Genomic DNA, 27,421 nt, shown 5'->3' with positions numbered 1-27,421 from the left:
TCCCTGCAGGGTTCGGAGGTATCGTCTTGTCTCCTCGTTCACTGGTGCTTCATCAGGCCGGCCGTTGACTCAACGTGCACAGAGGCTGTTTTTCCCTGATGAGTGACGGGGGAGGAGACCCAACTCTCAATCTGTCAGTGTTAATTGGCGAGTCAGTCGTCTCGATGAAATATGCTGAAATAATCTGGTCAGGAGGGTGCAGAGGGGGGAGATTCCCCCCCCCGCCCCGGGCTGCATGATGTTGAGAAAAGAAGAATATCAGGGTCACGTCTCCTCCAGAACTTCAATAAGCACAACTGCTGGAATAACTGGAATAGCTGGCAACATGATGGAGCCCAAGGAGAACTGAACAACATTAAATACACTTCCTGAATGGAATGGGTGTCCAGTTACCCCCCTGGGTGTACCTCACCACTGACACATAATAATAACAGTGACTGGAGTGTAAAAGACAGAATTTACGATGTCTTCAGGCGCAGCACCGTCACACCTCTCACCTGTGGAGATTACAGGCCGCAGGTCCTGAGCTGCTCTTTCAAGACACAATCAGGGTGTTTCATTAATAATGACCTGCGAGAGTGAAAGGCTGCACACACACACACACACACACATGCACACACACACACACACATACATATATATGCTCACAGACCGTAAAGCGTGATGAATGTCTCGGCGCTGCGCTGACCTGGCTCAACTCGGAGCTGAGGGGGAGGAAAACAGGAAGGACCGATGTGGATCGTGTTGCAGCCATTATCAGGGACGAGGCTCCGCCGCCTTCCGGAACTCAGACCAGCAGAGACGGGAAGGGAATCTGTTCTCCGGCTCCCGATCCCTGAGTCACGACAGCAGGGTGTTTTATCTGTAAACACAAACCTTCTGGTTTGGGACGATCAAACACCTGCTCGGAGCCGCCTCAAGCAAATTAACAGCAAAGCAGGAAATGAAAGGTTCAATTAATTAAAAGAAAAAAAAAGTGAGTGTTTTCCGAAATGGCACATTCCACCAATTTCACGCTTTTGAATTGCAGTGTTTCCCCGCTTCTTCTCTCCCTCTTTGATCATCTCCCCCCCTCCCCTGCATCCATCACTCCCTCCATCCCTGCACCAGGCTGTTGCCATGGAGACGGGTTGCCATGTCTCAGCCAGGCTGAATGGGTTAATTAGGAGGAGGAGGAGCGTTCGCAGCTCTCCAGATGGTAGCGAGCCCGTCCTTCTCGTCAGCTCCCCTGGGACTCCCCCTCTCAAAGGAAAAAAAAAAACAACCTCTCCTTTTAGTATTCACCCCCCCCCCCCCCCCCCCCTCCAACCCCCCCACCCTCCCGGTACAGGAGCAGCATCTCTGACCCTGCAGTCAACAGTATGGGATTAATGGAGGTGCAGGGAAAATCCAGCTCTGCTTTACTGAGAAAGGCTTACTGGAGATCTTTTTCTTCCCCACTGATCTGATTAAAGGGGGAACATGTCACCTCGCCCGCCCCCTGATAGCCCGCTGCCCCCCCCCCCAGCCCATCCTGAAACATATAAGAAATAGTCAAGTGTGACTTTCTGACGCTCCAGTATTTCCGTTGTGCTCCGTGAAGACTGTAAACACTCATTCATGCAGGAGGCCATTTTACATTGTTGTTTTCCTGCAGAAGAAGTGTGCCAGCAGCTCCCCCGAGCGTCGGGACACGTTCACCATCACACGCTAAATTAGGCCCATCAGCTCCTCCAGCTGCTCACCACTGATGGAGCTGCTGGTTTTTGACCAGAGAACCACAAACCAGCTCATTTGATATAATGTCCAAACTAAGGAAAATGTTTCATTTAACTTTTCTCATATTGTTGGAAGAGGTTATGATAGTAATGATCATTTATCTAGAGTGGTTGTGGATCAGTGGGCAGAAAGGGTCGTCTTTTAATAATTAGGTTTTAGGTCCAATCCCCAAACTACTCCACTTTGCATAACTTGCCATTATCACCACTGGTGTGTGTGAGTTTGTTACGGGGGTGTTATATGTACTGGTATGTATGTATGTATGTGTTTGCACATGAATATACAAATTTCTCGATATATTTTGTGTTTACGTTTTTATTTCACAATATAACTGCATTTCCTGTTGTTCAGAAGCTTTGAATATGTAACATAACCGCAAACATGTGACTAGAAAATATTCAAAAATACCAAGTGATGCACTTTTACTGACATATAATGACTTTTTAGCATATTTAATGTAGGACTATCCTTTTTTATGCGCAGTAAAGCAAGACATTACATTAAAGCCGTGCAGTGAATTATTCTTCAGACTTTGTGAATATGCTCAGTATTTTGAATTTGTGCATTTTCACTCCAGAGTGATCACGTCTTAAAGATGCAGTGTTCAAGACAGACACGTTTAAAGTGCCATGCACATATACTTACACACACCATACAGCCAACATACATACATAAATATAATTTATTTTGACAAATTTATGACATTAATAGTTTATATGTTTGATCTCCTGCTATGCCAGGGCTAAATATATAGATCTATTGTGTACTTCTTCCATTTTTTTCATGTGCAAAGGACGCAGTGCTTGAAGTGCTGACAGATAAACGAAACAACAGTGACACCTAGTGGCGGCTGAGGTGCACTGGCCTAGCTAAGAGCTTCTCAGCGCTGCTGCTGCAGTAACACACAGGCCTGTTCAGGTGTTGAAGACGAGGTACGTGAAGTTCTCCTCCTTGGGCTTGATGCTGAAGTTGTAGTGTCCGATGCGGTTTCTCTGGTAGAAGAAGAGGCAGATGAAGCCAATGATGAAAAAGAGCGACAGGCCGACTCCGAGGCAGGAGAAGCCGACGATCTGCAGGATGTCCAGCTCCTCATCCAGAGACTCTCCTGCAGGGTGGCACATCAGTGAAACAGAAACAAGAGAAAAGAGAGTTGTTGGTGTGTTTTTAGTGACAAGACTTTTAATTCCAGGACTCAATCTTTGACAGGTTGCAGAGCAATGATAGAGAGAACATGCAAACTCCACATAGAAAGGTTCCCAAGCCTGGACTCAAACTGAGGATACTCTCACTGTGAGCTAACAGTGCAGAGCACCACACCATGCAGCCTGCTCTCTAGACTAGAAAGTGTAACTTTGGTTTTCTTTGACAAATACAAGTCTAATTTAGATTAATTCCCAGAGCCCATTTTGGGAAATATCCTCCTGATATTTTTGCCCTTGAAAATTTACACATGGTGAACGCATTACGATCAGAAAAAATGAAGTGAAAATCTGCATCCCACTCTTTAGTGGCTCCCTGTAGCTTTTACTGAGCAGCCAAAAACTGCTGAAGCAGCTTGAAAGGCTGGAGGGAAGATGGAAAAAAAAAAAGCAACAGTCCTTAACTGTGTTTCATGAATGCAGCATAAAATACAGTTTTAACAACTCTTTTTTTTTGTTTTTTTTTTTAATTGTATTTCATTTTTTGTCCCCTTATAAAAGTGGTGTTAAAAATCCAATGCCCATTTATTTGGTGGTTTGGAGGGCTTGACAGGAGCTTCTTGTGGACTGGTTTTGGTTCACAGTCCTTATGTTTGGCACCCCTGTAATCTATGTTCCCCTTATTCTGAAAGGTAAAGCATGTTTTGTGGTTCCAGGTGTACTGGGAAGTGAGAAGAAAATGGAAAGTTTTGAACATAAAGGTTGAAGAACTCGCTTTCTTCAGAAAATGACTCACTAACTCCCCCGAGTTTGTTGAAGTTATAAACTTTCCGACTGTAAAAAAAAAAACAGGGAAAGACATTCTGTTGTCTTGATTTAATGGTTGCTCATCTCATTTTGGATATAAAATGTGAAGTGTCATTGCTACTCAACCATTTTTTTATATTTACAAGCAGTTAAAAGCAGCCTTAAAAAAAAACCCTCACCTTCCTCTGACTTGAAAATAGGCCCGACGGAACCAAAGGTTCTTCCCACCATCTTTCCAGACCGCGCCGTTCTCTGTCGACAATCCTAAACATGAGAAACATCCACAAATCATGTTTTAAAAAAGAAAAGGAAAAACCAGGCAGCTTCAGACCGAACGAGGCAGAGCGGGACGGTCAGCACCGGCACACAGGAGTCTGCTCCGATCTGCAGGCAGATCTGGACCTGGCAGTGCAGGTAGATCACGTCCAGGCTGACGATGGAGAAGATCTGGACGGACACGCGGGACGTGCTGGAGTTCCCGTTGATCAGCACCTTGGTGAACGTGTTCTGGGAGCAGCTGTGGCGACACCGAAGAGAGTCACGCTGTTTTTGTTGCTCCTTTTTCTTCTTGTCATGAAATTTATAATCAAATCTTCAACATCCACTGATAACTCAAACAAAAAGTTGATGTTGGCTGTATTATATGTTGGATTTGGAGAGTTTTACTCACAATAAAAAGCAATAAACAAAGTGTAACATCCCTTATGCTCATGAGGCCAATGCATGACCCCAGTACTACAGAGCAGTAATTGTAGTGGAGTTGTTATTAGCCGGTGTAATATCTATAATCAGAGTAAAGTGCAGCTGGACAGAGGGACGGCGCAGTCGGAGCGGCCAACCTGTTTTCCAGGAAGGCGTAGCTGTTGACATCGACGGGGTTTCTTGTGGCGGTGGCCCAGCACCTGTTGATGACCAGTTTGATCTGCTGGGAGGACGTGTTGAGGCTGACCTCCACCACCACGGCCTCCTCCGGGGACAGGCTGTAGTTCTGGGGCAGCGGCGCCGTGCCGTTCATCAGCTGCACCCTCACCTGGAAGGAGCCCAGGCCTGTGATGATTTCCTGGATCGTGTCGTATCTGGAGGGCGATAAGAATATTTCCCCACAAATAAAGCTTTGTTGTCATTGTACAAATCAAAATAACTACTTTGAACATGTATTTATTGTCAAAGTTCATGGTATTTTGCACTAAAAACCAATCATTAAGTTGGCCTTATATTGAGATTTAAGTCATTTTCTGTAATAATTGTTTGTTTTTGGGAAAATATCAACATTTCATCCCATATACGTACTTCACAAAAAGAAATTTAAAATATAAATTTAAAGGTTATTATGGTACTATAGCCCAGCCTGCTCAAGAAGAAACTGGGTTGTATGTGGTGCCTGAACTGAAACACATTTTTGTATTAAGTAGTGAAATCTTACTCAAGAAAACCTCCCGAGAATCACAAAAGTTATTTATTAAGTTTGAACACTGAAAACTTCACATGCGTGTTGTGTTGTTATTACACTATTTTGCTATTGTACTATTTTTGCTATTAACAGGATCTGTTGGGTTTTCTCTGTTAAAGTGTCAAGAAACGACCATGTTGTAATTGGCACTTCATAAATAAAGCTGAATTGAAATTGAAATTGAATTGAATTATTAATCAATAAAATGGAAAGATTAATAAAGATATATTGGCCATAAACTGATGAAAATCACATCTCAGGCATTAATTACATTACATTATTTTTGCTCTGAATAAACAATATGACAGAAAAAAATTATGTTTAAAACTTTCTTTATTCTTTAGGAACATGGAGATGGTCTATATTGAAAAGTAAATGTGTGTTGTGTTTCCTGTGTGTCTGTTAACAATCACTGGGAGGTTTATGTCCCTTATTCACGGCAGTGAAACATGAGAACAAGCGAAACATGAACCATACCCAGTTGAGCCGTAGTCTGCAGAGATCAGCTTGCTCCTCATGTAGGTACACATGATGGGGACTTCCAGCCGTAATCTGGGCACTTTCACTTCGCCTCCCGCTGAGACGTACGAATCCATGGAGTTAAACAGGGTTACAGATACTGTGTAGCTGGTTTCATTCTGTAAAATACCAAAAAAGATTTCAAACCATTCAAGTGCTTAAAAAAAAAAAATACAAAGGCTTTGTTGACGCTGAAACTCAATGCCTACTTTCACCAGCTGAGCGTCGCACTCATCCCAGGCCACAGTCAGCTGGACGTGGGTGCTGTTGTTGCTGCTGACGCGGCAGCCCGGCGAGCCCAGGTACAGGGCACTGTCCTGGATGTTGGCGCTCAGGAGAAAATCTCTGGCGATGGACACGGTGATGGCATCAACCCAGCACTGAACGGAGAGCTCCCCCCGCAAGTTCCTCACTGCAGGAGTGGTGGACGCAGCGGTTGTGGAGATTGCTGCCCGGGCAGTGACGGTCGTTGGGGTCCGAGTGGTCAGGGAGGTTGTTGGGGAGGTGTGAGTTGTTGGGGTACGAGTAGTTGCTAAAGAATGAGTGCTTATCATGGTGGATGTAGTCATCGGGGTGCCGGTGGTTGCTGGGGTGTGAGTGGTTCTCGAGGTAAGAGGAGAAGTCATTGGGGTTGTTAAGGTACTGGTGGTTGTTGGATTGGTGGAGGCATTTGTTGCCATAAGACTCAGTTCAGTTGTTGGAGCAGAGTTGTTTGTTATACTAGTGGTTGTTGGATGAGCTGTGTTTGGTAATGGGACGGTATTGTTGGTTGTTGACGCTGTTGTCGTGGCGCTTGAGGTGGTATTGAGAGTAGATGTTGAAGCAGTCATGGTGATTGGGGCAGTTGTCGTCCTGATGGACACTGTATTATTGCTGACTGTTGAAGCTCCAATGGCTGTTGGGGCGACTGCAGTCACTGTTGGGGCAGAATCATCGGTGTTTGTTGGGGGAGTTGTGCTAATTGTTGGGACCGTAATGGCTGTTGAGGCATTAAGGGTTGTTTGGGCAGTTGTAGAGCTGGTTGGGATAGGTTCAGTGGTGGCTCCTGAGGTGATACTGGTTGTTTGGGCAGCTGTAGAGATGTTTGGAGTAGTTTTATCAGTGGTTCTTGAGATGATTGCAGTTGTTTGGGCAGTTGTAAAGATGTTTCGGGTAGCTTTATCAGTGGTTCTTGCTGTGTTTGCTGGGGCAGTTGGGGTTGTCGTCAGTGGAGGCGTGGTGGTGGAACCATTGACATTTTTTGGTACAATGGCAGAGATTGTTCCGAAGATGGTAGCTGCAGTGTTTGTAGCTGGTCCACTGGTCAGCGCCATAATCTGAGCAGTGGGGGAAATGCGGACCGTCAGTTCTGGCGTCGTTGACTCCACGGTAGCAGTTGCTGCACAAGACGAGACACAAAGGTTAAGGATTTCTGTTCTGTTATTGTCAATACTCACAATCTATGCAAAATTGAATATTTGAAACTCTACCTCGACAGACTCGTCCAGGCCTCTCCGGGTCGTTGTCTATGAATCCGTCCAGACAAGCACAAGTGTAGGAGGCCCACTCATTGATACAGTCCGCCCACTGGGAACAGTCATTGTCCCCTGAAGCACATTCATCAGAGTCTGCAGAGATGTCGTGGGTATTCGGTCAGATCTTTGTTGAGTTTTATTAAAAAATTCTAGTCAATCAAAGGATCTGGGAGGAAGCATACCATTGATGCTCATGCTCTTTTCATCCACGGTGTATGTGGAATTGTTCTTCAGGGAGTCCAGCAGTGTGTTGGACACAATGGTAATGTCTTGGCTTTGTGTTGGGGTGAAGATTATTGTGAAGTTGACCACCACGCTGCCCTCGGAAAAGCCTGTGACTTCAATCCTCATCTGGTCGGACTTCACCATGGTACTCACATCAGGAGGCAGGGACTGATAGATCTGGAGGTGACAGTGGCAACAAGCAACAGTGTAAAAGGAATTTCAAGTATTTCAGAGATTTTAAAGAGGAGGTTTTATCCAAAGGCTGAGTTTTGTTGAGTGGATACGCCTCATAACGCCCCTACCTCCTCTTTAAAGTCTCCAACAAGGTCTTTGTAGGCCTTGCTACTGGTGTTGTGGAGGTCAGCGGTAAACGGGATGTTGGTGAGCCGTGCTGTGGCGTCAAGAGCCCAAGCGTCTACAAAGAAAAACCTTATTTAGTTGAATGACAACATTTTCCAGACTGAAATGTCAACACTCTGACCAGCCCGTGGGCCACTGGTTTAGAAATGGAGCCCCTTCATGGAAAGCTTCACTTAATATGTCTCAGGTGAGTGAGGGAGGACTGTGAATATTGGGTTAGTCAATTGTTTTTCTTTTGGTTCTAACAGAAGAGAGCCATATTTCTACATGGACTCAGACTCATTTATTTATTGTTAGAATGACTGTGCAGATCAGCATTAACACATTGTATATATATTTAGAAATTCAAACCTCCAACCACAGACTGAAACAAATTAAAAACACCATTGCATTGAAAAAAGCCACTGAAGTCTTACCCGTTTTGACAAGCACATGGTGTGACAGTCCCTGGTTTCCACAGGTACAGGGTGTGACCGTTACGTTGTGGAGCGCTCCAGGCTTCAGCAGCTTCACTTCCATCATGGTCTGATTGGTTACTGTGGATAAAACGACCTCCGACCCCTCGCTTACACTGACCAGATAAGTCTGGTTTGTCTGTAAATGGCTGGACCAGCAGACTGAGAAGGAGGCTCCCGTGACATTAGTGGCCCATAAACTGCTGATACTGGGAGGAGCTGGGAGCAGGGAAGGGCAGAAAAAGGTTTTCGTTCAGTCACTGTCAATGGAGAGGATAATCAGCCCGGCCTGGAGATACTGAAATGATCTTCAAAGTTCAATGGTGCTTCATAGTTTAAATATATCTAAAGTATACCCCCTCTGCATAGATAGAACAACAATTTTATAATGAAGATAAAGTCATTGGTGATCAACATACTTCATTTATCAGAACCTGTCCCAAGTTAGTGAGAATATAACACAACAATTGGTCTTTTGTTCGTATTTTCAGTGTTCTGAATTCTGTTCTTCACTTTCAGATGATCCAGCTTTAACAATTCCTATAAAATATCTACATATTGATTGGTTGAGAATGTTTTTCTTCTTCAGTTCTTCTAAAAATCAATATATTCGCTTTGGCATTTTAAGAGCAGATTAGAAACAATACCACTTCTACCTCTAGGATGCAGACTGTGTGCAAATCGGTGCACAGCATGGATGGAGCATTGTCAGTCTCCTCAGCTAATGACAGAAGTATATTTCTTCTGTTTTGTCATGAAAAAAATGAACCAAATTTAAAATATCTGGTATTTGAAATGAAAAAGATCTCCAAAATTAGGCTCAATTAACATTCACATTGACTGTTATACCGTGTGGTTATTACAGCAGTCTGTAAATAAGAATAATGGGTGTTTTTATCAATAATCACAGTGGACTTTGGCGTGAAGAAGGTCTGAAGGTTAGATGGTTTGTGGATGCATGAGAATGTCCTTACGACATGTTGGCTGAGCTGGCCCCACAGACGAGCTCATGCTGGTGCGAGGCGCAGGACTCGTCCACGGCGGAGCGTGAGATGAATTAAAAGGGGCAGAGCTTGTGTTACTCAGAGGCGCCGTCATGCTGCTCTCGGAGGAGTGCAGGCTCTCTGCTCCTGTGGGCTCCTGTGGGGAGGCGGAGGCGGCGGCGCGGCCTGTGCTCGCCGTGGGGTGGTCGGCCGTCGGGGGCTCGGTGGGGGTCGACCCACTGACGTCAGCTGAGAGCGAAGGACACGAGTGAAATCACCGGGTTTGAATCCTGCGCTGGCTGATTCTCAATCATTTGCTGGTTCAAACTGGATTTTCTGAGCCTCGCTGCAGGGATGTTGTGATGACTGAAGGGTTTCTTGTACAATCTAACCACAGCTTCCTGGCTGAAGCTGCTCTGGCTGGCTTGAGGAACCACTCTGACTCATTTGCTTCACATTAATGCAGAAGACAGTTCCCTTTTCATGTATTTATATCAAAAACCCCAGCATCAGCAATCTTATTGTCATTGCTATACCAGAACATTTCCCTTTACTGTCTCATTATTACACTTTGCTGAAGGTGATCCGCTCTTCCCTGAGGCGCTAAAGACTGTTTCCCTCCAGGTCTTTTTTATCTGACGTGACCCTGATGAGACGGAGCGCTGTGAAGCCATCACATCAACGCCACTTCACAGCTTCGCTTCTCTGCATGTTTACTCCAGTTCGTTTACAGATTTAAACAAAGATTAACATGCAGTCTCACTCTGTGCCAGTGAGCCGTTTACCTTCCTCACCGCAATGTGAAAAGCTGTGGTGCACCGAACCTGTCCTCGGCGGAGCGCTTTGCCTCAACTCTGTCTAACCTTCAAAGGAAAGCGTGTTGGTGAAGCGTGCAAAGCCTCCTGACTGTACTGGCTTGTCAGTTAAATCTGTCTGGGGGTTTCCTGTGTGCGCTGCAGGAAACCCCCCACTGTACAACGCTTTGACGCTTCCAGTCCGCTGACATCTGAAGCAGACAACGCATCCGCCATGCTTATATGTGACATTCACGAAGAGGTGGATGATAAGTCATACATTATTCAGCCTCATTAAGATTAAAAACCTCTCTTTTAAAGAGAGCATTTGAATCCAGCACAGACATCTGCCCTGACTGTCACCTGTGCAGTTGGCTCCGGGGTTTTTGGGGTCCACGTCGATGTATCCGTGGCGACAGGCGCACCGATAGGACCCCATGGTGTTGTTGCAGAGGGCCTGAGGAGAACACCGGCGCAGGGCAGAGTGTGCACACTCATCCACATCTGCAAACACACGCATATAGAAGGGAATCACACTGATGTTTGGAGGAGAAGAGCTGTGTTGTACAGCATAATGAATAAAACAAAAGCTGTTCTAAAATGTTCTGTGAGAACATAAACATCTTTACGTCGTGGTTGTTTATGCTGCTTATCATACCCTGAATATAAGGCAAACTAACATTTAACCTGTAAAATCTAATTACTTTGCATTTATACATGCAAATATATACTCTGCTTGGAAATTCTGTGCAACTTGTCACTCACCGTTTGTTTATCTTGAACAAAAAAGACGTATAAAAACGCATTTTATCCAAATCTTGATATCAGTTTAATCAACTTTCCTCATGTGGTTTGACGATCAAAATAAGTTTCATTTCCTGCATCTGAAAGAGGAACCTTTTACTGAGTTTTGCCCAGAAGACATCAGCGAAGTGATTGCCTCTGCTTTCATATTTGCCTGGTTTCCATTACTTCAAGATGCAACTGCATACATCAGATTTATCAAACAGAGAAACGCCACACCGATGCTGTGGAGGTTTGGCGCGATATGGCTGATTTCAAGGTGAAGTGATTCAAACGTGTCTTAAAATAGGTCTGTTATTACACCCGGAGAAAGTGATGAAGTAAAGCCCACGGTGCGGAGAGGGAAATTAATTATCTCCGAGATACCAGCGAGAGGTGCGTGCACGCCGACAAGCTTGTTTTGTGCAAATGTGACAGGCGTGAGCGGTCTGGGCGTGCGCGCGTGCCCGGGTGTTATTTTCCGCTATAGCAGGAAACATCCCACAGATGACTGTCACTCAAACAGAAGAGGTGGGAGAAGGAAACTGTGTGCCACTGAGTCATTTTTCCCTGAACACCGTGTTCTCAGCCACATGAATCATTCTCAAAACCCAACAAGAATGCCATTCTCAAAAAAAAAAAAAAAAGAAAGAAAGAAAAACAGCAAGGCGGTGAGAGATCAGTGCAGCGACGCGGCGGCTGCTCACCTTGCACCGTCACCGACGACACCTCGGGAATGTGTTTGAGGAGGAGGTGCAGGTTGGAGGTGACATTGTGAGGCGGCAGAGGAGAGCGGATCAGCAGAGACGTGGCGGTTCTGTAGGGGTGAACGGGCCACGAGTGGAGGTAGTGGACCGCGACCTCTGACTGCAGGGCTCCGGACACCTGATATTTATAGAGACACCAACACAGACGCAAGAAAAATAAGCTTTGAGATACAACATCAGTGGTAGTAAATGCAGTAGTGTTACCAGTGATTGAAGCAGCCTTAAGTGATTCAGAAGCCCATTATTCTCTGACATCAGCCGCTGGTAATCCATCTTCACCGTCACTGTAGCATTCAGTCGGTTTCCTCCATTCTCAGGATCGATGGAAGAGCCTAAAAGTAAAGTTTCACTGATCAGTCAGACAGTCAGACTCATGACTGGTTGGATCTGTGTCATTTGTGTATGAAGTTGACTTTCTGAATGACGTATCGATCGAGTGTACGAACTTGCAGGGTCGATGCAGAGGGACCGGCCGTCCAGCTGGCAGCACTTTTTCCCGCCCGGACAGTTTATGTCCAGCTGACAGTCCTCCTCAGACCTGGGATCAGATCCGCCCGCGGTTGGACAGGATCCCGGCTTGGCAGCGAACTCGCCACTCCTGTTTACAGCTTCATTCAAAGGAAATAACATGTTACAAGCCATATATTAGCAGAGAGATTTTTTTTTTCTGCTCCTCCATCTGGTGTGGCGCAGGCGGCGCCACACACACTGAAAGGTCACGCCGACCGGCCGGCGGTCATCACACTCTACAAACACAGATCCACTCTCCTCTGTCATTTTCTCGCCCTGACGAGGGTGAGGTGATGAAGTGCGGTACACTCACGCAGGACGCAGTAACGACCGGCTTGCTCGTAGCCGCCGCAGCACCTGGAGACCTGCCCCCACACCGTCTTGTACTCGGTCTGAGAGACCAGCTTGGTGGCCGTGACCGTGCACGTCTTCCCGAGCAGCCAGGGGTCGCAGGGCTTGGTCTCGGTGTAGGGCACCTTGTGCACCACCAGGAAGCTCACACTCCTGCTCTCGTTGCGAGGACAGAGATGGTAGCCAGCGGAAGGACGCCAGTTTCCTAAAAATGAAATACATCTTGATGGTTATTCCCCGGTTACATAACAACACCAGATGCTCCTTGTTTCAGACCAAATCTCCCAGAGTCTGTCATCTGTGACAATAAATCAGACAATCAGTGCCACTTAAAGCCAGAACCCACCTTCCTGTCCAGAGCTCTGTCCCCCACAGAGAGCCAGCAAGGCCGCAGCCGCCCAGGCGGAGACCGTCCAGCTCATTTTTCACAGATCGCTCTCTTTTCTCTCATCGTACAGCCTGCATGTTTTTCCTCCGAGATGATGCTATAAGCTCACTGCTCAGAATGAATTCAGCGAGCAAACCCTCTGTGGCCCTGCCTTCCTCCACCCCTCCTCGCAACACCGGTCCCAGATGGAACCCTGGCAGGTGAGCGTCAGCTGCATGTTCACATGTGGAGGAGCCACAGGTGGTGCTACAGCATGACTATGCAGATGTACAAATGTGAACAACAGTAAAAACAACCCTTTTGGAAGGTTTATTTCTTAATTCATGCATTTTTCTGAATGAGAGGTCTTGGTTTTGTTTCAGTAAAATGCATCAGTTTGTGCCGTGTTGGTCATTAGACATGTTTATGATGCCTCGGGGATGAAAAGCGGTGGGAGGAGGCGTTCCAGTCCCCGGTGGCTCGGCTTCCACTCAGGTAACCATGGCAGTGCTTGCCATGGCGCCGGCTCTAACAGTCAACTGTGTCAGCCATTAATGTGGCGTCAGGAGGAGTGAGAACTTCCCTGCCATTTCCCCACATGCCTCCATTCTCATTCTGTGGAGGAGCAGTGGGAGATGCAGTAAGTTCTATTTGAGTGTCTGTTCGCTCAGATTTTATGGCTGCAGATGCACAGATCAGATATCCGCTCATGCATGTTTCCTATAACATCCTTCTGCAGCAATGAGGTGTGAACACACACAGGCCTGATTAAACTTCCGTCACTCATTAAGCCGTAATGGCTGGGTGCATCCGAACGCACCGGAGTGGATCAGGTCCGCTCCTGACTGGATCGTGACACTGTTACCAGGTACTGTTGCTCACATGGAGACCCGGGAAGAGGCCTGCAGGCCGAATACACCCGACGACAAGTCCCTGCTGGACGCCAGTAATGACACAAATCCACTGCTGCGCCATACTGTAATGACTCCGTTTCAGCAGGGACCTAATTAGCTTCTCTGGGGCTGGGGGGCGTGTAGCTACATGCATGTCATATCTGCACTGCTAAACCTACTCGCTTGTGCATTAATAGCTTATATTTAAATCAATAAATTTAATTCACTTCCCTCCCAAACAAATAAGAAACATTTTATTTGCATATTACAAATGGTTGAAATTTAAAATATACCTGCAGATCTCATCATGAATTCCTCTACTTAAAAAAAAAAAAAACCAACAGAGAAGTGATTTAAGGTGAGTAAATTCCCACACAGGTGAATAATTGCTTCTTGCTGGTGTGACATGCGTCATGCTTTTCATCCAGTTCAGGGTTACAGGAACCAATCCAGGAGGGGCGACCTGCTCCAGCCTCTACCCTGCAGCCCCTTTCATCTGCAGCATATCTCCATATATCTGATGTACAGGTTAAAGGCCGTCCACGAGCTTCTCCGCTGAGTGCTTTGAAGAGCCTATCAGATCCCAGCGATCTCTCGCCAAACAGCTCAGTAACAAAGAGAAAAGCCACAACTTTGAAGTCAGAGGTCTGAAGAAGACATTACTTTCGTTTTTATGTCTTTTTATAGTTTCATCATTCGTTTGAATTTAAAAAATGAGGAGAAGCAACAATTCTGAGTTTCTTTTGTTCAACAGTAGCACAGGCTCAGATGTTTCAGTCTGAATATGTCCATTAAGCCTTTTCTTTTATGTGAATTCTATAAAAAACAAACACTTGTTGCTCCGTTTTTCCTCAGGCCCACATGTAATGGCAGGTAATTCAGGGTTTCTCGGCGTTGGAGTCCACTGCCCTCCAGGATATGACTTGTTTTAACAGGCTTTCCATTCAGGTGGAGCAGAGGCTTCTCAAACATACGCCAGCTGGATCGGACGTCACTCATTAAGGTTTAGTTTTAGTCCAGGGGTCTAAAACTTTTATGACCAAATGAGCTGTTTTCAGGGTTTTCCACCAAATAAAAGTTGTCTGGAGAAACAAAACATGCTAATTATTTGAAATGAAGAAAAAAACATCAAGAAAAAAAAAAGATCCCTGAAAAAAACTGAGGTTGAATGGATGAAATGTCAGAGGTAAACTTTTGCTATATTTTAATTTTTTTTCAGCTTCTGTGACCATTTCCATAGTTATTTTTTTCTTTTATTATTTTTCATGGATTTGTCATTTTAGCCATTTATCTGTGATAAAGTAGACTTTTCACAACTGTGTGCTTTCAGCTCTTAGAGTAACATGAGCAAACACTAGCAGTTTTTTTTGTCCCTTTTTTCTTCATTTTTTTAATCTGTTTTCTTTTCCCCCTTTTTCTTTTCATGTCTTCCTGTTTTTTATTATCCCGAAAAACTAGAAACAACAGCTGTTTAGTACTCATTTTAGCTATTCTTCCTGTATGTATTGGCAGTTTCACTTTTTGTTTCTATTTTCAGCAAATCCATCTATTCCAGTTGTTATAGCTGCTTTACCTTATTTAGCCTGGGGATGAGACCAGATGTGGACACTGTCAAGTCTGTTAAGTAGCACCGAATTTGTGTTCTTAGCCAAGTTTAAAGGAAATAGCTTTGCTACAGTTGTGCCTCCATCGTAGCAACATGGCGGTTTGACCTGATGTTGAAAGAATGATGTGGTAATATATCATCACAACAAGCAAATTATGACTCATATGACACACCTTTTTTTTCTTTTTTGTGCTAGGCCTCTCTTCAAATTTCTTCAGAATGTCCAGGTTTTGTAAAGTGCATGAAATTGAATGCAAACTTTTCCATAATGTATTTTTACATACAGTATTTGCACTAAAATAAAGGGAAACTCAAATATTCATGTGGTTCAGGTTGAGATACACACTTTTTTCAAGTAATACTTCTATTGAAAGTACAATTATTTAAAATAGCTAAAACGTGTTAAAAAAGGATTGCATAGACAAAACATAAGATGAAAATAGAAAAGTAAATAAGTCAATAGGTTTCAAATAGAAACCATTAATGTTGTGGTTAACCTTGAAGTATTGACATCTGTGATGTTGCACTCCAGTATTGAACTCTAGTGAAAGTTTGTTTTGTGAAGAAAGACATGATCCAAATAGCATTCACCTAAAGACGTACAGAATACTGAATTAAAATGTTAATAAAATGTCACCACATGTCATTTCCTGTAAGACCAGTAGTCAAAAACCTAAACACACAGATATAAATAAGGTAAATAATCAATAACTGTGTGGATTATAGCGTCAGGTGGCTTCTTCTGGCTGTCTTGGTTTTCTTTTCTTTTCTTTTCTTTTGTTTTTTACATTTTTTTTATAATGAATTGCATGTTTGACTGCTGAAAGGAAAAATATGGTCTGTCTCTTTAAATTAGCCTCCGTCTCGGTTCCGCCCCCCGCCGCTGAACGGGCCTATCGGCGCGCGGTGCACGTGACGAGCGCTCATTGCGATGACCTCATCTCTGGTGTGGGATGACGTCAAATTCAAGATGGATGGAATCACGAGCAGCGCGCAGAAAGCGACACAACAGTGAAAAAAGTCCCGGCGGCCGCGCGGAGAGCAGAGCCGAGTCACGACGGGGAAGGGTAAGTGCGGCTCCGCGACCGAACGGAACGCTTCGCCGGCCGGGCAGGGAGGCAGGAGCGGAGTTGGAGAGAGTGCTGTTGAGGACAAGCTTTTTTTTTTTCCACCCCCTTTTCCTCCCTGACGTAACTCGAACAGGCGGACAGAGCCGCCGTGAAAACCCGGCCAGCTCCGACCTGCTCCGCGGCTGCCGCGCCGCGTCAGGCCGGGGAGGGGGAGACGTAAACAGAACGAGGACCTCCGGCGGGGGGTAGCGGGCTGAATTCGGTCCGCCGCGGCGGCTGTGTTTTCATTCCGGCGTTACGTGGTGGAGTCCATTGAAACGCGCTCAACTTTTCCCCTCCTGGTGTTTCCCCCGCCGGGGACGGCGGAGCGGCCGCGGCCTGGGCTCCTCCGGCCGCCGCTGGCTCCCCCAGCCCCGGCTCCTCCAGCCGCGTGTGTGCGCGGACGGGAGAAGTAGCAGTCCGGGGGAATTGAGCCACGTCCCAGGGATGATCTAATGCCCCAAAGCCCCACGGAGCTTCCCCCGGAGGAATGTGTCACCGCCGCTTGCCCCCTCCCTCCCTATTCTGCGCGGATCTCCGGTTTTCACTCAGTCATGTTTTAGTTTTTGATGAATGAATGAAGCTTCTGCCCCTGAACATTCAGAAAATAACAGTTCTGAATTTTGAACACAGCCACAGCTTTCACAGCAAACACCCTGGGCACAATATTCATTAAATTTTAAAACAAAATATTTATAAAGAACCTGTTTTTCATTGGTTTTCCTGCTGATTGCTCCCAGTTGCTCTCAGTGTCATTTTAATTTGATTCATCAGTGGTTATGGTAACATTGTGTTTTAATTTGGAATTAGTTTATTCCATATGAAGTAATTCGGAATTAAAGTATTGTTATTCTCCATTGTGTTTACATGGGAAACAGGAATGATTAAATCTGCTTTAAAGCTGGGGGTCGTGGAGCTTCTGACAGGCGGTGGACCTGATGTAGTCTACCGGAAGTAAACAAACCCTGGTGCCTGCGTTTTTTTCTTTCTTTCTCATTAACTTTGATGCCATACAGTTTTAAAAGGGCCCACATTTTTATGCTTCCGTCCATCTGCTCTTTTCATGATGCCCATTTTTTCTAAGGCTCCCATTAAATAAACCTTCTGGAGTTGAACTCTTGCTGTGGGCCGCCATCTTGGAAAATGAGCATGTGCAGACTGAAGTTTAGGCAGAATAGAAGGTTTACATGTCACATTTACATAAAATCAAGCTTTAGAATGACAATAAATTGGCCACTTTATTTGGAGTTAAGATTAATTCGGAATCTAGATTTAATTTGGAACTAGGAGTTTATATGGTAATTTTAAAGTGGAATTTAACTTTCATTCGGAATTGAAAGGAATTAAGTCTCATGTAAATCCACCTAGTGAGTCTCAAAGGCTACAGCAGGGGTGCCAAACATAAGGCCCGTGGACCAATAATGGTCCACACAAGGCTCCAATCCATTTATTCTTTCACATTTAAAGTGACAACGTCCTATTTTTGTCCATTTATGCAAACAGCAGAAACACTGAAAATCATGTAGTTTTCATGTTGGACCCCTAGTAGGTGCTGTTCAACCGTGGTGCTCCTGGCCAGTAGAAGTGTTCAGAGTCAGAACATTTTCTCAAAGCTCCACTTTGCATTCTGGGTTGCTCCGAGCACCTCAGTCTTGCAAACGGACGTCCAACACACAACTTAAGTTTTCCGTTTTCATTTGACATCATTGTTGTGTAATTGTGGTGTAAAACTCACACCCCACAACCAAAATATTCATTATACAGGAATAAAGCAGTCAGGAAATAAATCAGCAATTGGATGCTAGATTCTCTGGGTGCTTATAAGAAGAAATAGACGGTCATTGATTTTTCAGTTTTGTTTATACTCATAAACTATCAATAAAATGTTCGATTAACCATTTCCTGTTAAATAGCTGTGTTTGGATGGATATTTTTCAATAAGAAGTCATTGCTGAGGCTACTGCAGTCTTGATACTGAATGCTGCTGATGTGTATTTAGCACACATAGCTGTATTACCTGTTCAAAGCCTCTGAGAGCTTCAAAACCTCAGCCTCTGAAAAGTCTTTGAAGTAGGATCAGTGGAAGCTCGACGTTAAGACCTTGCAATAATAAGATTCATTTCTGGGCTTCTCTCACTCAATTATTTTTTCTGATCTGATAACCCAATAATTTCTGACTGGAAATAGCAATAATATGATGATTTAGATTTGCTTAAAGGACAAATGAAGATGGATGACTCTAATGAAAGCTAAGGATTTCTGTGAATTAAGTTTACTGTTGTTTATGTAGCAATAAAAACAAACACCACAAGTCATCTGAACCTATTAATTTTAACGAAATTAAGAATCTGTGGTAAAATAAGGTGAAATCTCTGGAAAATGCAGCGACCACACAGGTCATACATGTAATTTATTAATCAGGAGATGAGAGCAGGGGAGGATTAAGGTAGTCCTGAGCTCGATGCTACTCTTTCTCTTGCCCCCCCTGCAGATGGATCAGATTTTGGCTGCAGCCTCGGTCAGCCTACGTGGAAATCTATGCCTGAACAAGAGTCTAAATTAGGGGCGTTAGACTCATTTTTGTTTATCTTGAGTGGGCAGGACTAAAATAGTGCCATACTAACCTTTAAATGTCAACTCTGAACTTTTCCTGTGTTGTGGTGCAGTACATGTGATAAAAATGTCTCTATTTTCACAAAAAATAAACAATTTCTAACTAAAAATCAAACCTTCTGGTGCAAAATATAGTGAAATTCAAAAAAATGCTGTAGCGTTATGCATGATAGCATGGTTTTGAGGCTAATGATCATGAACAAAACACAGTGCAGCGACTTCAGGAGTGCAGTATCACAATATAATGTGAAGAAATTAGTGTTTATTTTCTCCATTCTGCACATTTTGTTCTCTTTCATTTCAGTTTCCGTCAAGCTGCAATAACACAAGACCTCCCAACAGTAACATGCTTTGTGCCGCTCGTACAATCACAACAGAGAAATCTAAAGCAGCCCTTATCAAAGGAAAAGTAAAGGTGCTATCCCCTTCAGCTGTTCGGTGGCTGCAGCAGTTTCTTCTAGAAAAGATGTCAGTGAAACAGGAAGTTGAGTCACTTTTCACACATCTGGCTAACAAGGCTGAATATAGAAAAATTCTCCTGTGGAGGTGAATCCAGCTATCAAAGTCAGATCTGTGCAGAGTTTTTGGGAAGTGATATTTAATATTGCATTTTTCTTAAGCTTCCTGCTTACTTGGCGATTACAGCTCTGTTTGAGTAATTTTTATAACCCACAACATGAAAACTTTGTGTTCTTTCACAGAAAAAAGCTCAAACTAACCACTATCAGACCAATTATAGAATGTAAGTAAATATCAAAAAAATATTGAAATCAGATATTAAAAATATATATATATATATATATATATATATATATATATATATATATATATATATATATATATATATATATATATATGTATATGTATATATTTCACGTCATGCAGAGTTTTCAAATATAAGGCCTGTGGGCCAAAACTGACCTGCAAGAGGCTCCGACTGGGCCCGTATTTGCTCCGGTAGCAGAGAGTCATCCTAACACATAGGCCCATGGTTAGATCTCTGTCTTTATGTTCTTTCAACAAAAAAGAAATCTTGATTAACGTCAAAATCCTGCAGACAGAGGACTAGGTTTTTGACAAAGTTTTTAAAGATGTCATTATTTTCAAAATAAGACTCTGAGGGGAAACTGGCGGATCCAGAGAAAACTCCCACTGACACAAGGAGAATGAATCTCCGAGCATGCAGGAAGGCCTCCGTGTCCGGCACAGCCTCGAGTCTGGAGGGCGAACCAGGACAGCAGCACGTCATCTCATCTATTTCAGCAGACTTTCTGTTTCACTTTCACATCTTAAAAACATCACTGAGCTCCACGTTGAAATTACAGTTATTAACATTTACTGAGTCATGCCTCATTATATGAATAATCCTGAATATACTCTGCTTTCAATAGATTCTGTTTCTGTGCTTTTTTAACATGCAGGTGTGTGTACTAAAAAAAAAAAAAAATCACCTGTTACTTGTATGTGAGATAAACGGAATAATGAACTGAACAGCGTCTCCTTGTTTTGTGTTGCAGCCATGGAGAGCCTGGTGCATTACAGTAACCCCTCCCACGCCCTCTCGGTGCTGGGCGTTCTCAATGAGCAGAGGCTGCGAGGCCAAATGTGCGATGTGGTTCTCGTCGTGGCCGACCAAAAGTACAAGGCCCACAAGAGTGTGTTGGCTGCCAGCAGTGAGTATTTCCAGTCCCTGTTCACACAGATGGACGCGGACTCGCTGAAAGCTGTGAACCTGGACTTCTGCGAGCCCGACGCCTTCGAGATAGTTCTGAATTACATTTACTCCTCCTCACTCTTTGTGGACAAAGGCAGCCTGGCAGCCATTCAAGAGCTCGGCTACAGTCTTGGAATCCCTTTCCTCACCAACATAGTGTCAACCAGGCCTCACGCATCCTACTGTGTGTCTAGAAAAAGACTTTCCTTCTCTGAGGGGGATGAGAACGACGTCCAGACAAGAAGCGTTATTGTGTGTCGGGTTCGAAACGACGCGGCCCACTCGTCCCGCTCCGGTTATCAGAGGAAAACACCAGAGAGACCATTGTCTCCTCACTCCTCTCGAAAGTCAGCCGAACAGCCGTCAGAGCTCAACTCGATTGGATCAGTCAGGAAATCTGAGCGCAGCCGGGAATCTCCGGAACAGACCCAGCCCCCCGAGAGGAAGTCCACCTACCCGTACTCGTCGATCTTAAAAGGTAACCCGTCTCACATCTCGTCCGTCAGGCCCCAGCTGACCTCGTCGGTGTCTTTCGGAGATGCCGAAGTGCAACATGTCGGCATGCAGTGCGACGTCAAGCGGGACATGAAGGAGGAGGAGCAGGAGCCCAACTATCATACCAAAGTGCCCTTCCAGGGTCAGGCCAGCGAGCCCAGCCAGGCCATCGACAGGAGCGGTCCGCTCATCAAAAGCCTTCTCCGAAGATCGCTGTCCATGGACAGCCCCATTCCGGTCTTCTCGCCAACGCTGGAGCTCAAGGAGCTGCAAAACAGAGAACAGTCGGTTGTTAAGATGGCAGCAAAAGCTCCCTTGCCAGAAACGACTGCCCACAACGGCAATTCCACAAGAACATCCCCTCTCGTTCTCAGGTCAAAGTACTCTAACAGGTATGATGAAGACACTCAGGTAGAAAGACACTTCAGCGTGAAAGCCGAGCCGAGCAGCCCCCTCGCTGACCCCATGGACATCATTCGAATCACGGTCGGCGATGCGTTGCCGGTCAACCTCAGAGACTTCCAAGAAAATTTTGATAATGTTCCCAGTGTGGAAGTTAACCCTCCATTGAAAAGAAAGGACAGGCCTGACAACAGGAGGTACCCCTTCAAGAAGAGCAAGTTTTTTAAAGATCATGCACTCGATATGTCGGCGATGGGACTTCAGCAGGCCAGCGGCGACTCGAACAACGGCGGGGAGTCCCCTCCCAACCAAATCTTCAAATGCTGGAACTGTCTGAAGGTTTTCCGCTCCAGCGCCGGGCTGCACCGCCATGTAAATATGTATCACAACCCCGACAAGCCGTACGCTTGTGACATCTGCCACAAGCGCTTCCACACCAACTTCAAAGTGTGGACGCACTGCCAAACTCAGCACGGCGTGGTGCAAAACCCGGCCTCCTCCAGCACAGTGGTGCTGGACGAGAAATTCCAAAAGAAGTTAATAGACATCGTGCGAGAGAGAGAAATCAAGAAGGCTCTGCTCTGGAAGCTGAAGAGGAATAAGCAGGGCCTGCAGTCTCCTGCTTTTTCCAAAAAGAGATCAAGGCCCAGCTCTATATGTCCGTACTGCGGGAAGGTGTTTGTATTCCAGTCTCAGTACAGGCAGCATTTAAAGACGCATCCCGCAGAGAAAGCTGAGCAGGACATTGCAGGCGATGACATGCTCTACCAGGAGCAGGACGAGCTGAATCAAGAGAAGAGTCCCGACTCCGATGCGTACTCCTGCAGGCTGTGCAACATGAAGCTGTCGTCCCTCCTGGAACAGGGCGACCACGAGCGAGGCTGCCGGCACGCCACCGTGTGCCCGTACTGCGGCCTGCGCTTCTCCAGCCCCGTCGTCAAGAAGGACCACGAGGTCCACTGCAAGTACAAGAAGCTCACTTGCCTGGAATGCATGCGCACCTTCAAGTCGTCCTTCAGCATATGGCGCCACCAGGTGGAGGTCCACAACCACAACATGATGACTGTTAAAGACCAGACTCACTTGAGGCACCAAGAAAACGACAGCGAGGCCGCCGAGGTCCTCAAAGAGGAGCAATACGACGACGAGCCTCCGGCGGCGGGGAGCTCCAGAGAGAACATCGCCTACAGCGACTCCTCGGGTCCGCCCATGTACGACTCCGAGGACTCCTCTTCCTATGTGCCTGAGGACCTGAGCATGGCTCATCACGGCAAGCTGGTGGTGAAGGAGGAGCCGCTGGAGGAGGCCGTGAGCGAGATGGACAATGCCGACGCTGCCAAAGCCGTGCCCGAGGAGGCCGGCGTGTGGCCGTGCGAGAAGTGCGGGAATCTCTTCAGCTCTCGCAAAGACCTGGAGCGCCACCAGGAGCTGCTATGCCACATCAAGCCCTTCATCTGTCACATCTGCAACAAAGCCTTCAGGACCAACTTCCGCCTCTGGAGCCACTTCCAGTCACACATGCCAATCGCGAATGAACCTGAAGCCAAAGAGATGGACCGGCAGCCCCCGCCTCTCTCCCCCTCCCCTCCGCTCCGCCCCCAGACCCCGGAGAGGCCCTCGCCGCAGGCCTCCGTTCTCAAACCCGCCCAGGCGGCGCCGCCCGTCAGCCCGATGGTGGACGAGTCCAGCAGCCCGGAGCCCTGCAGCTCCGCTCAGAACAAGACCCCCAGGCCGGAGCCGGAGGGGCCGCCCGGCGGCCACAGCCCCCCGTCGAGGTCCAACAGCGTGGAGAACGCCCCCGGCGGCGGCGGCCCTCAGGAATCGGACTCGCTCTTCTACCACGCGCCGTCGCTCTCCGCCCTCATGTTCAAGAGGCAGTACATGTGCAAACTCTGCCACCGGACCTTTAAGACGGCCTTCAGCCTGTGGAGCCACGAGCAGAGTCACAGCCACATGTAAGCAGCAGACAGCGGAGACAAACACACACCTCAGCCTACAAACACAAGACTTTGAATGTATAGCTTACTCGCTTGCCTCCAATGTCATATATTGAAGTGGCCATGTTAATTAGAGGTGTAAACGTGAATGTGCAATCAAGTGCTAGATTCCTCTGTGAGATGAGATGATTAGAAATGGTTTTGTTTTGTTTTGGGATTTTTTTTTTTTCTTCCCAAATAAACTATATGGATTACTCTTTTAGTTGTCTGCTCGTAAAAACTAGGTGTTTTTGGAAAAAACGAGGCACACAGTCGCCCCCCCCCCCCTCCTCGGCCACCGTGCACCTCGTTTTCTCTGAGTGTGGACAAAGTGCTTTAAAGTTCAAAGAGTAGTGCTTTTTGCTTTCGTATCCGATCTATCTCTCGGTGTGAGCGACATCCCTTCAGATAATATCGGTGGCCTCAACAATGTATTGAATATGCACTTTGTTTACCAGTTCTGGATCTGTTGTAGAGAGATGTGTTGTGCAGGAGTCAGGCCTAGCGTTCCTGTATTCTCTCATGGTTAGAGTCTTATATTGCGTTTACATCCTTTGGTTTATTGAGCTGACGGAGTGGAGGTTCTAAATCTTCTAAATCCTACATAATGTCACTTATGCCCTCGCCACACTACCTGCTGCAATTCAGTCTGGAATATTTAGAGCAAACATGTTCTGTGGCTTCATGCTGCAGATTCTGGGTATATTTGAACAATAATTATAGAAATTTCTCAAGTTTTGGATGAAAAATCCCCCAGAGAATCGTCGTATACTGAAAGAATTTGGTTGTTTTACAAAGCTTTAACGTGCTTTGATGGCCTTATGCAACTTTAAATGACAAATATTTTGTTATTATACGTGAAAGCACAACAGTTTCTGACGATTTACGACTCAGGCATTCGGAGGTGGTGACGTGAAAGAGAGGGAGAAAGCAGATCTTTAATCCTCTGAGTGGTGACAGCGTGTTCCCTGCTTCCTAAAGATTTCTTATGAGAGATTGTGTTTTTGATTGTATTCAACTTGTTTTTTTTTTCAATTGTATTCTTGTACAAGTATATAGTTCTGCTTTGGTTTGATGGATTAGGACTTTGTTATAAGTTATTAGAAGTCCGGGAGAGCTGCACGTGCACGGCGGGCGCACGTTTCCCCGCCGAACGAGCGGCATCGTGACGTCGAAACTCTCGTATTGATAATAGTGCTCTTAATTTCTGACGGTTTGGCGGACACTCTTAGACTCGTGTACATGGAGGTGTTTGTATTCTGGATTTTGTACTGATTTTTGTTAGTAAACAGAAGTTCTATCTTTTTGGTATTCTTGTGCTCTCACTGCAATAATGAATATTTGTATCAGCATTGGTTGCATTGCCGTTGCTTTCAGAGACTTGCAGCTGTTTTTGTGTTTAGGTTTTTCTACAGTTTTTTTGTGCTTCATTTCTGTAATAAAGAGTAACAATGGAGTAAACGTACCGTGGTCTGTGTTGTTTGAATTACTTGATTTTTAGGTGTAAGACAGCCAGGAGGAAGGTAAACTGATCCAGACTTCAGAGCTGAGGTATTCATTTGCCAAACACATTTACACGATGCTGAATACCCCATTTAGTCGACTCTGTGTGCCTGAGAACAGTTAATTCAAGGCTGTCAACATAAGGCCTATGGACCAAAACAGGCCCACTGGAAGCTTCAATCCAGCCTACAATACCACTGAAATAATAGTCAAAATTCCAAAGAATGATAACTAAAAAAAAAAAAAGCTTAAAATTGACATTTTTATTTTATTTTTTTTTTCAAGGAAAGAAAAAAGGTGAAGGAGAAAAAAAAGGAAAAAATAACTGCTCTTTCCACAAGGAAACGCAGCGACTATAAATAGTTTAATTGCTCAAGAGGGGACAATCTTTAAAAAAAAAAATCACTTGAAGAGCTTAAAAATGTATAAACTGTGTCTAAATTGAACTTATGACACTTGATGAATGCAACCTAATTTTTCATTTGTATAGTAATGTTAAATCACATTCAAAACGTCCAATGGCTCCTGATTGAGTCTTTAGAAATCTGATTATATCCAAACAACAAAATTCAGTTTACTGCAGATGTAGAAAGGAATTCCGTTTTTGCATTTAGATTTTAGATACACAAAGTTTCTGCAGGGCATTGAAAAGCCTTAAATATGATTCTCAGTGGTATTTAAAATGTATATCTTGCTGTAGTTTTCAAGAAAAGTATTCAATGATATGTAATAGAGGAGCTGCTGAGTCTGCAACACACCTGAAACCGCTCCAGAACGTTCTTGGTCTTCAGAGTGGAAATAAAGCCACTCACTCAGCTGTCAGCAGGTTTTAAGGTTGTTTTAATCTCAATCATTATTGTGGCAGGACTGGAGCATTTCCTGGTCATGTTGCAGGCCTGTAATTATTGCTCTTTGCCACCTCCTGCAGGCCTTTCTGCAGAGAAATGAGCCTGTAATTAACAATCAGGACTGTTTAGTGAGCAAAATGAGGCTCCTGCTATAAGATTCAACTGCATCACATTACAATTACACATTACTATTACAACCAATCGGGTTGATTTAGAAATCAAGATCAGAGTGATATCAGGGATAATGAGAGAACTCCAAGAAAAGGGCTCCATTGTCTGAACATTTTCTGTACCGCTTTATCCTCAGTGCTGCGACAGCAAATTCCAGCTCTGGGAGAAGGCAGATCAACAGTCCAGCACAAGGACGATGCCTGAGTTATTTCATCAAATAACACAAGTGACTCTGATGTTAACTGTTAATGTTATTCTGAAATTCGATGGTTCTGTGGGTTCTGTAAGTGAAAACCCTAGAAGACGATCGGGATGATGAGCGTCTCTACAGAGTTCCCTCCCTTTGGAACCACCACAGGTTCCATCTGAAATTACTCATCAAGATGAAAGTTGAGCCCCATGAATACAAAAACCCTTAACCTTTCTCAAACCTTGAATAGTTTTTCCTGTTTTCTTCACTGTAACCTTTGGTGTCGTCAAAGGGATTTTCAGCTCCTGCGTTAAATTAAACTGTGACTCATGGACTGCTCTAATTTTCAATAAAGGATATCATCAAAATGTCATCCTTGAAATTACAATTGGAGCCAGAGTGGAGTGTTTTTTTTTTCATCCATGCACAGATGAAACTCTTCCCTCATTTGACTTCTCTGCTGAACACTTTCATGTTTTCATGGGAGCCGATCAGCTGGAGGAAGACTGACAGTTCGTGATTCTCTCAGAATCAGCAGCAGACTTCATATGTGACACAAACACACAATGCAGTTACACACAAAGTTCTATTTGTCCTATTTTTTTTTTCCTATTTCTTTATTTTGTTCTTTTAAATACATAGATGCCATGTTTTCCCTTTTTTCCTCTCATGCTGCTCACTGTTCGCTGCCAGGTCATATTATCCAGTTCACTCAGATTCACCACCTCTCTACACTTACTGATGACCAAACACCAGCTGTTTCCGGAAACGCCTTTCTTTCTAATGGACATTGAATGTTTCAGTGAGACAGTTCACCAACACCAACTTCCAGTACTCTAAAATACTACTTTTCACAGTAATATCAGTGTCCATAATGTGATTACTGATGCAGAATTATGCAGTCTGACCTGTGGAGTCTCCTGAAATTCAAAAATGAAATAAATGTGTGACCTTACTAAATCAGACTTTAGAATTTGTCAAATAGCCTCATATTAGAAAATGCTCTCCTCATCCTATGAACCCTGTTAGGTTTTTAACTTGTCACACTTTTGGCCAACAGCTGCTTCTTTACTGAAATGAGTAATTAATGTATTCTGTGGAGGCAGGTCTTCACTTTGA

General features: G+C 44.9%; 2 protein-coding genes across 3 annotated transcripts; one reads left to right on the top strand and one right to left on the bottom strand.

Moving 5' to 3' along the window:
* The first annotated feature begins 831 nt into the window (after window positions 1-831).
* Window positions 832-25,046, top strand: zbtb21 (zinc finger and BTB domain containing 21). Of its 2 annotated transcripts, none has more exons than XM_030101616.1 (2): window positions 832-853; window positions 20,521-25,046. In XM_030101616.1, the coding sequence occupies exon 2, from the start codon at window positions 20,523-20,525 to the stop codon at window positions 23,571-23,573; it is 3,051 nt and encodes a 1,016-aa protein (XP_029957476.1). In that variant the 5' UTR covers window positions 832-853; window positions 20,521-20,522; the 3' UTR covers window positions 23,574-25,046. The 2 variants fall into 2 exon arrangements, with proteins under 2 accessions (XP_029957476.1, XP_029957475.1); XM_030101615.1 differs by lacking the exon at window positions 832-853 and adding an exon at window positions 16,234-16,348.
* Window positions 2,649-12,929, bottom strand: umodl1 (uromodulin-like 1). Its single transcript, XM_030101285.1, has 17 exons — window positions 12,762-12,929; window positions 12,378-12,620; window positions 12,001-12,162; window positions 11,759-11,886; window positions 11,495-11,672; window positions 10,368-10,508; window positions 9,202-9,459; window positions 8,189-8,446; window positions 7,715-7,827; window positions 7,370-7,589; window positions 7,143-7,280; window positions 5,883-7,051; window positions 5,632-5,792; window positions 4,544-4,780; window positions 4,065-4,221; window positions 3,884-3,968; window positions 2,649-2,863 (listed from the first exon to the last, which is right to left on the bottom strand). The coding sequence occupies exons 1-17, from the start codon at window positions 12,835-12,837 to the stop codon at window positions 2,673-2,675; spliced, it is 3,915 nt and encodes a 1,304-aa protein (XP_029957145.1). The 5' UTR covers window positions 12,838-12,929; the 3' UTR covers window positions 2,649-2,672.
* Window positions 25,047-27,421: the final 2,375 nt, after the last annotated feature.

Source organism: Salarias fasciatus, chromosome 10 (genome assembly GCF_902148845.1).
Source record: "Salarias fasciatus chromosome 10, fSalaFa1.1, whole genome shotgun sequence".
Classification (NCBI taxonomy): Eukaryota; Metazoa; Chordata; class Actinopteri; order Blenniiformes; family Blenniidae; genus Salarias; species Salarias fasciatus.
Note: the sequence above shows the minus strand (reverse complement) of the source record. Positions and strands in the feature narration are given on the sequence as shown.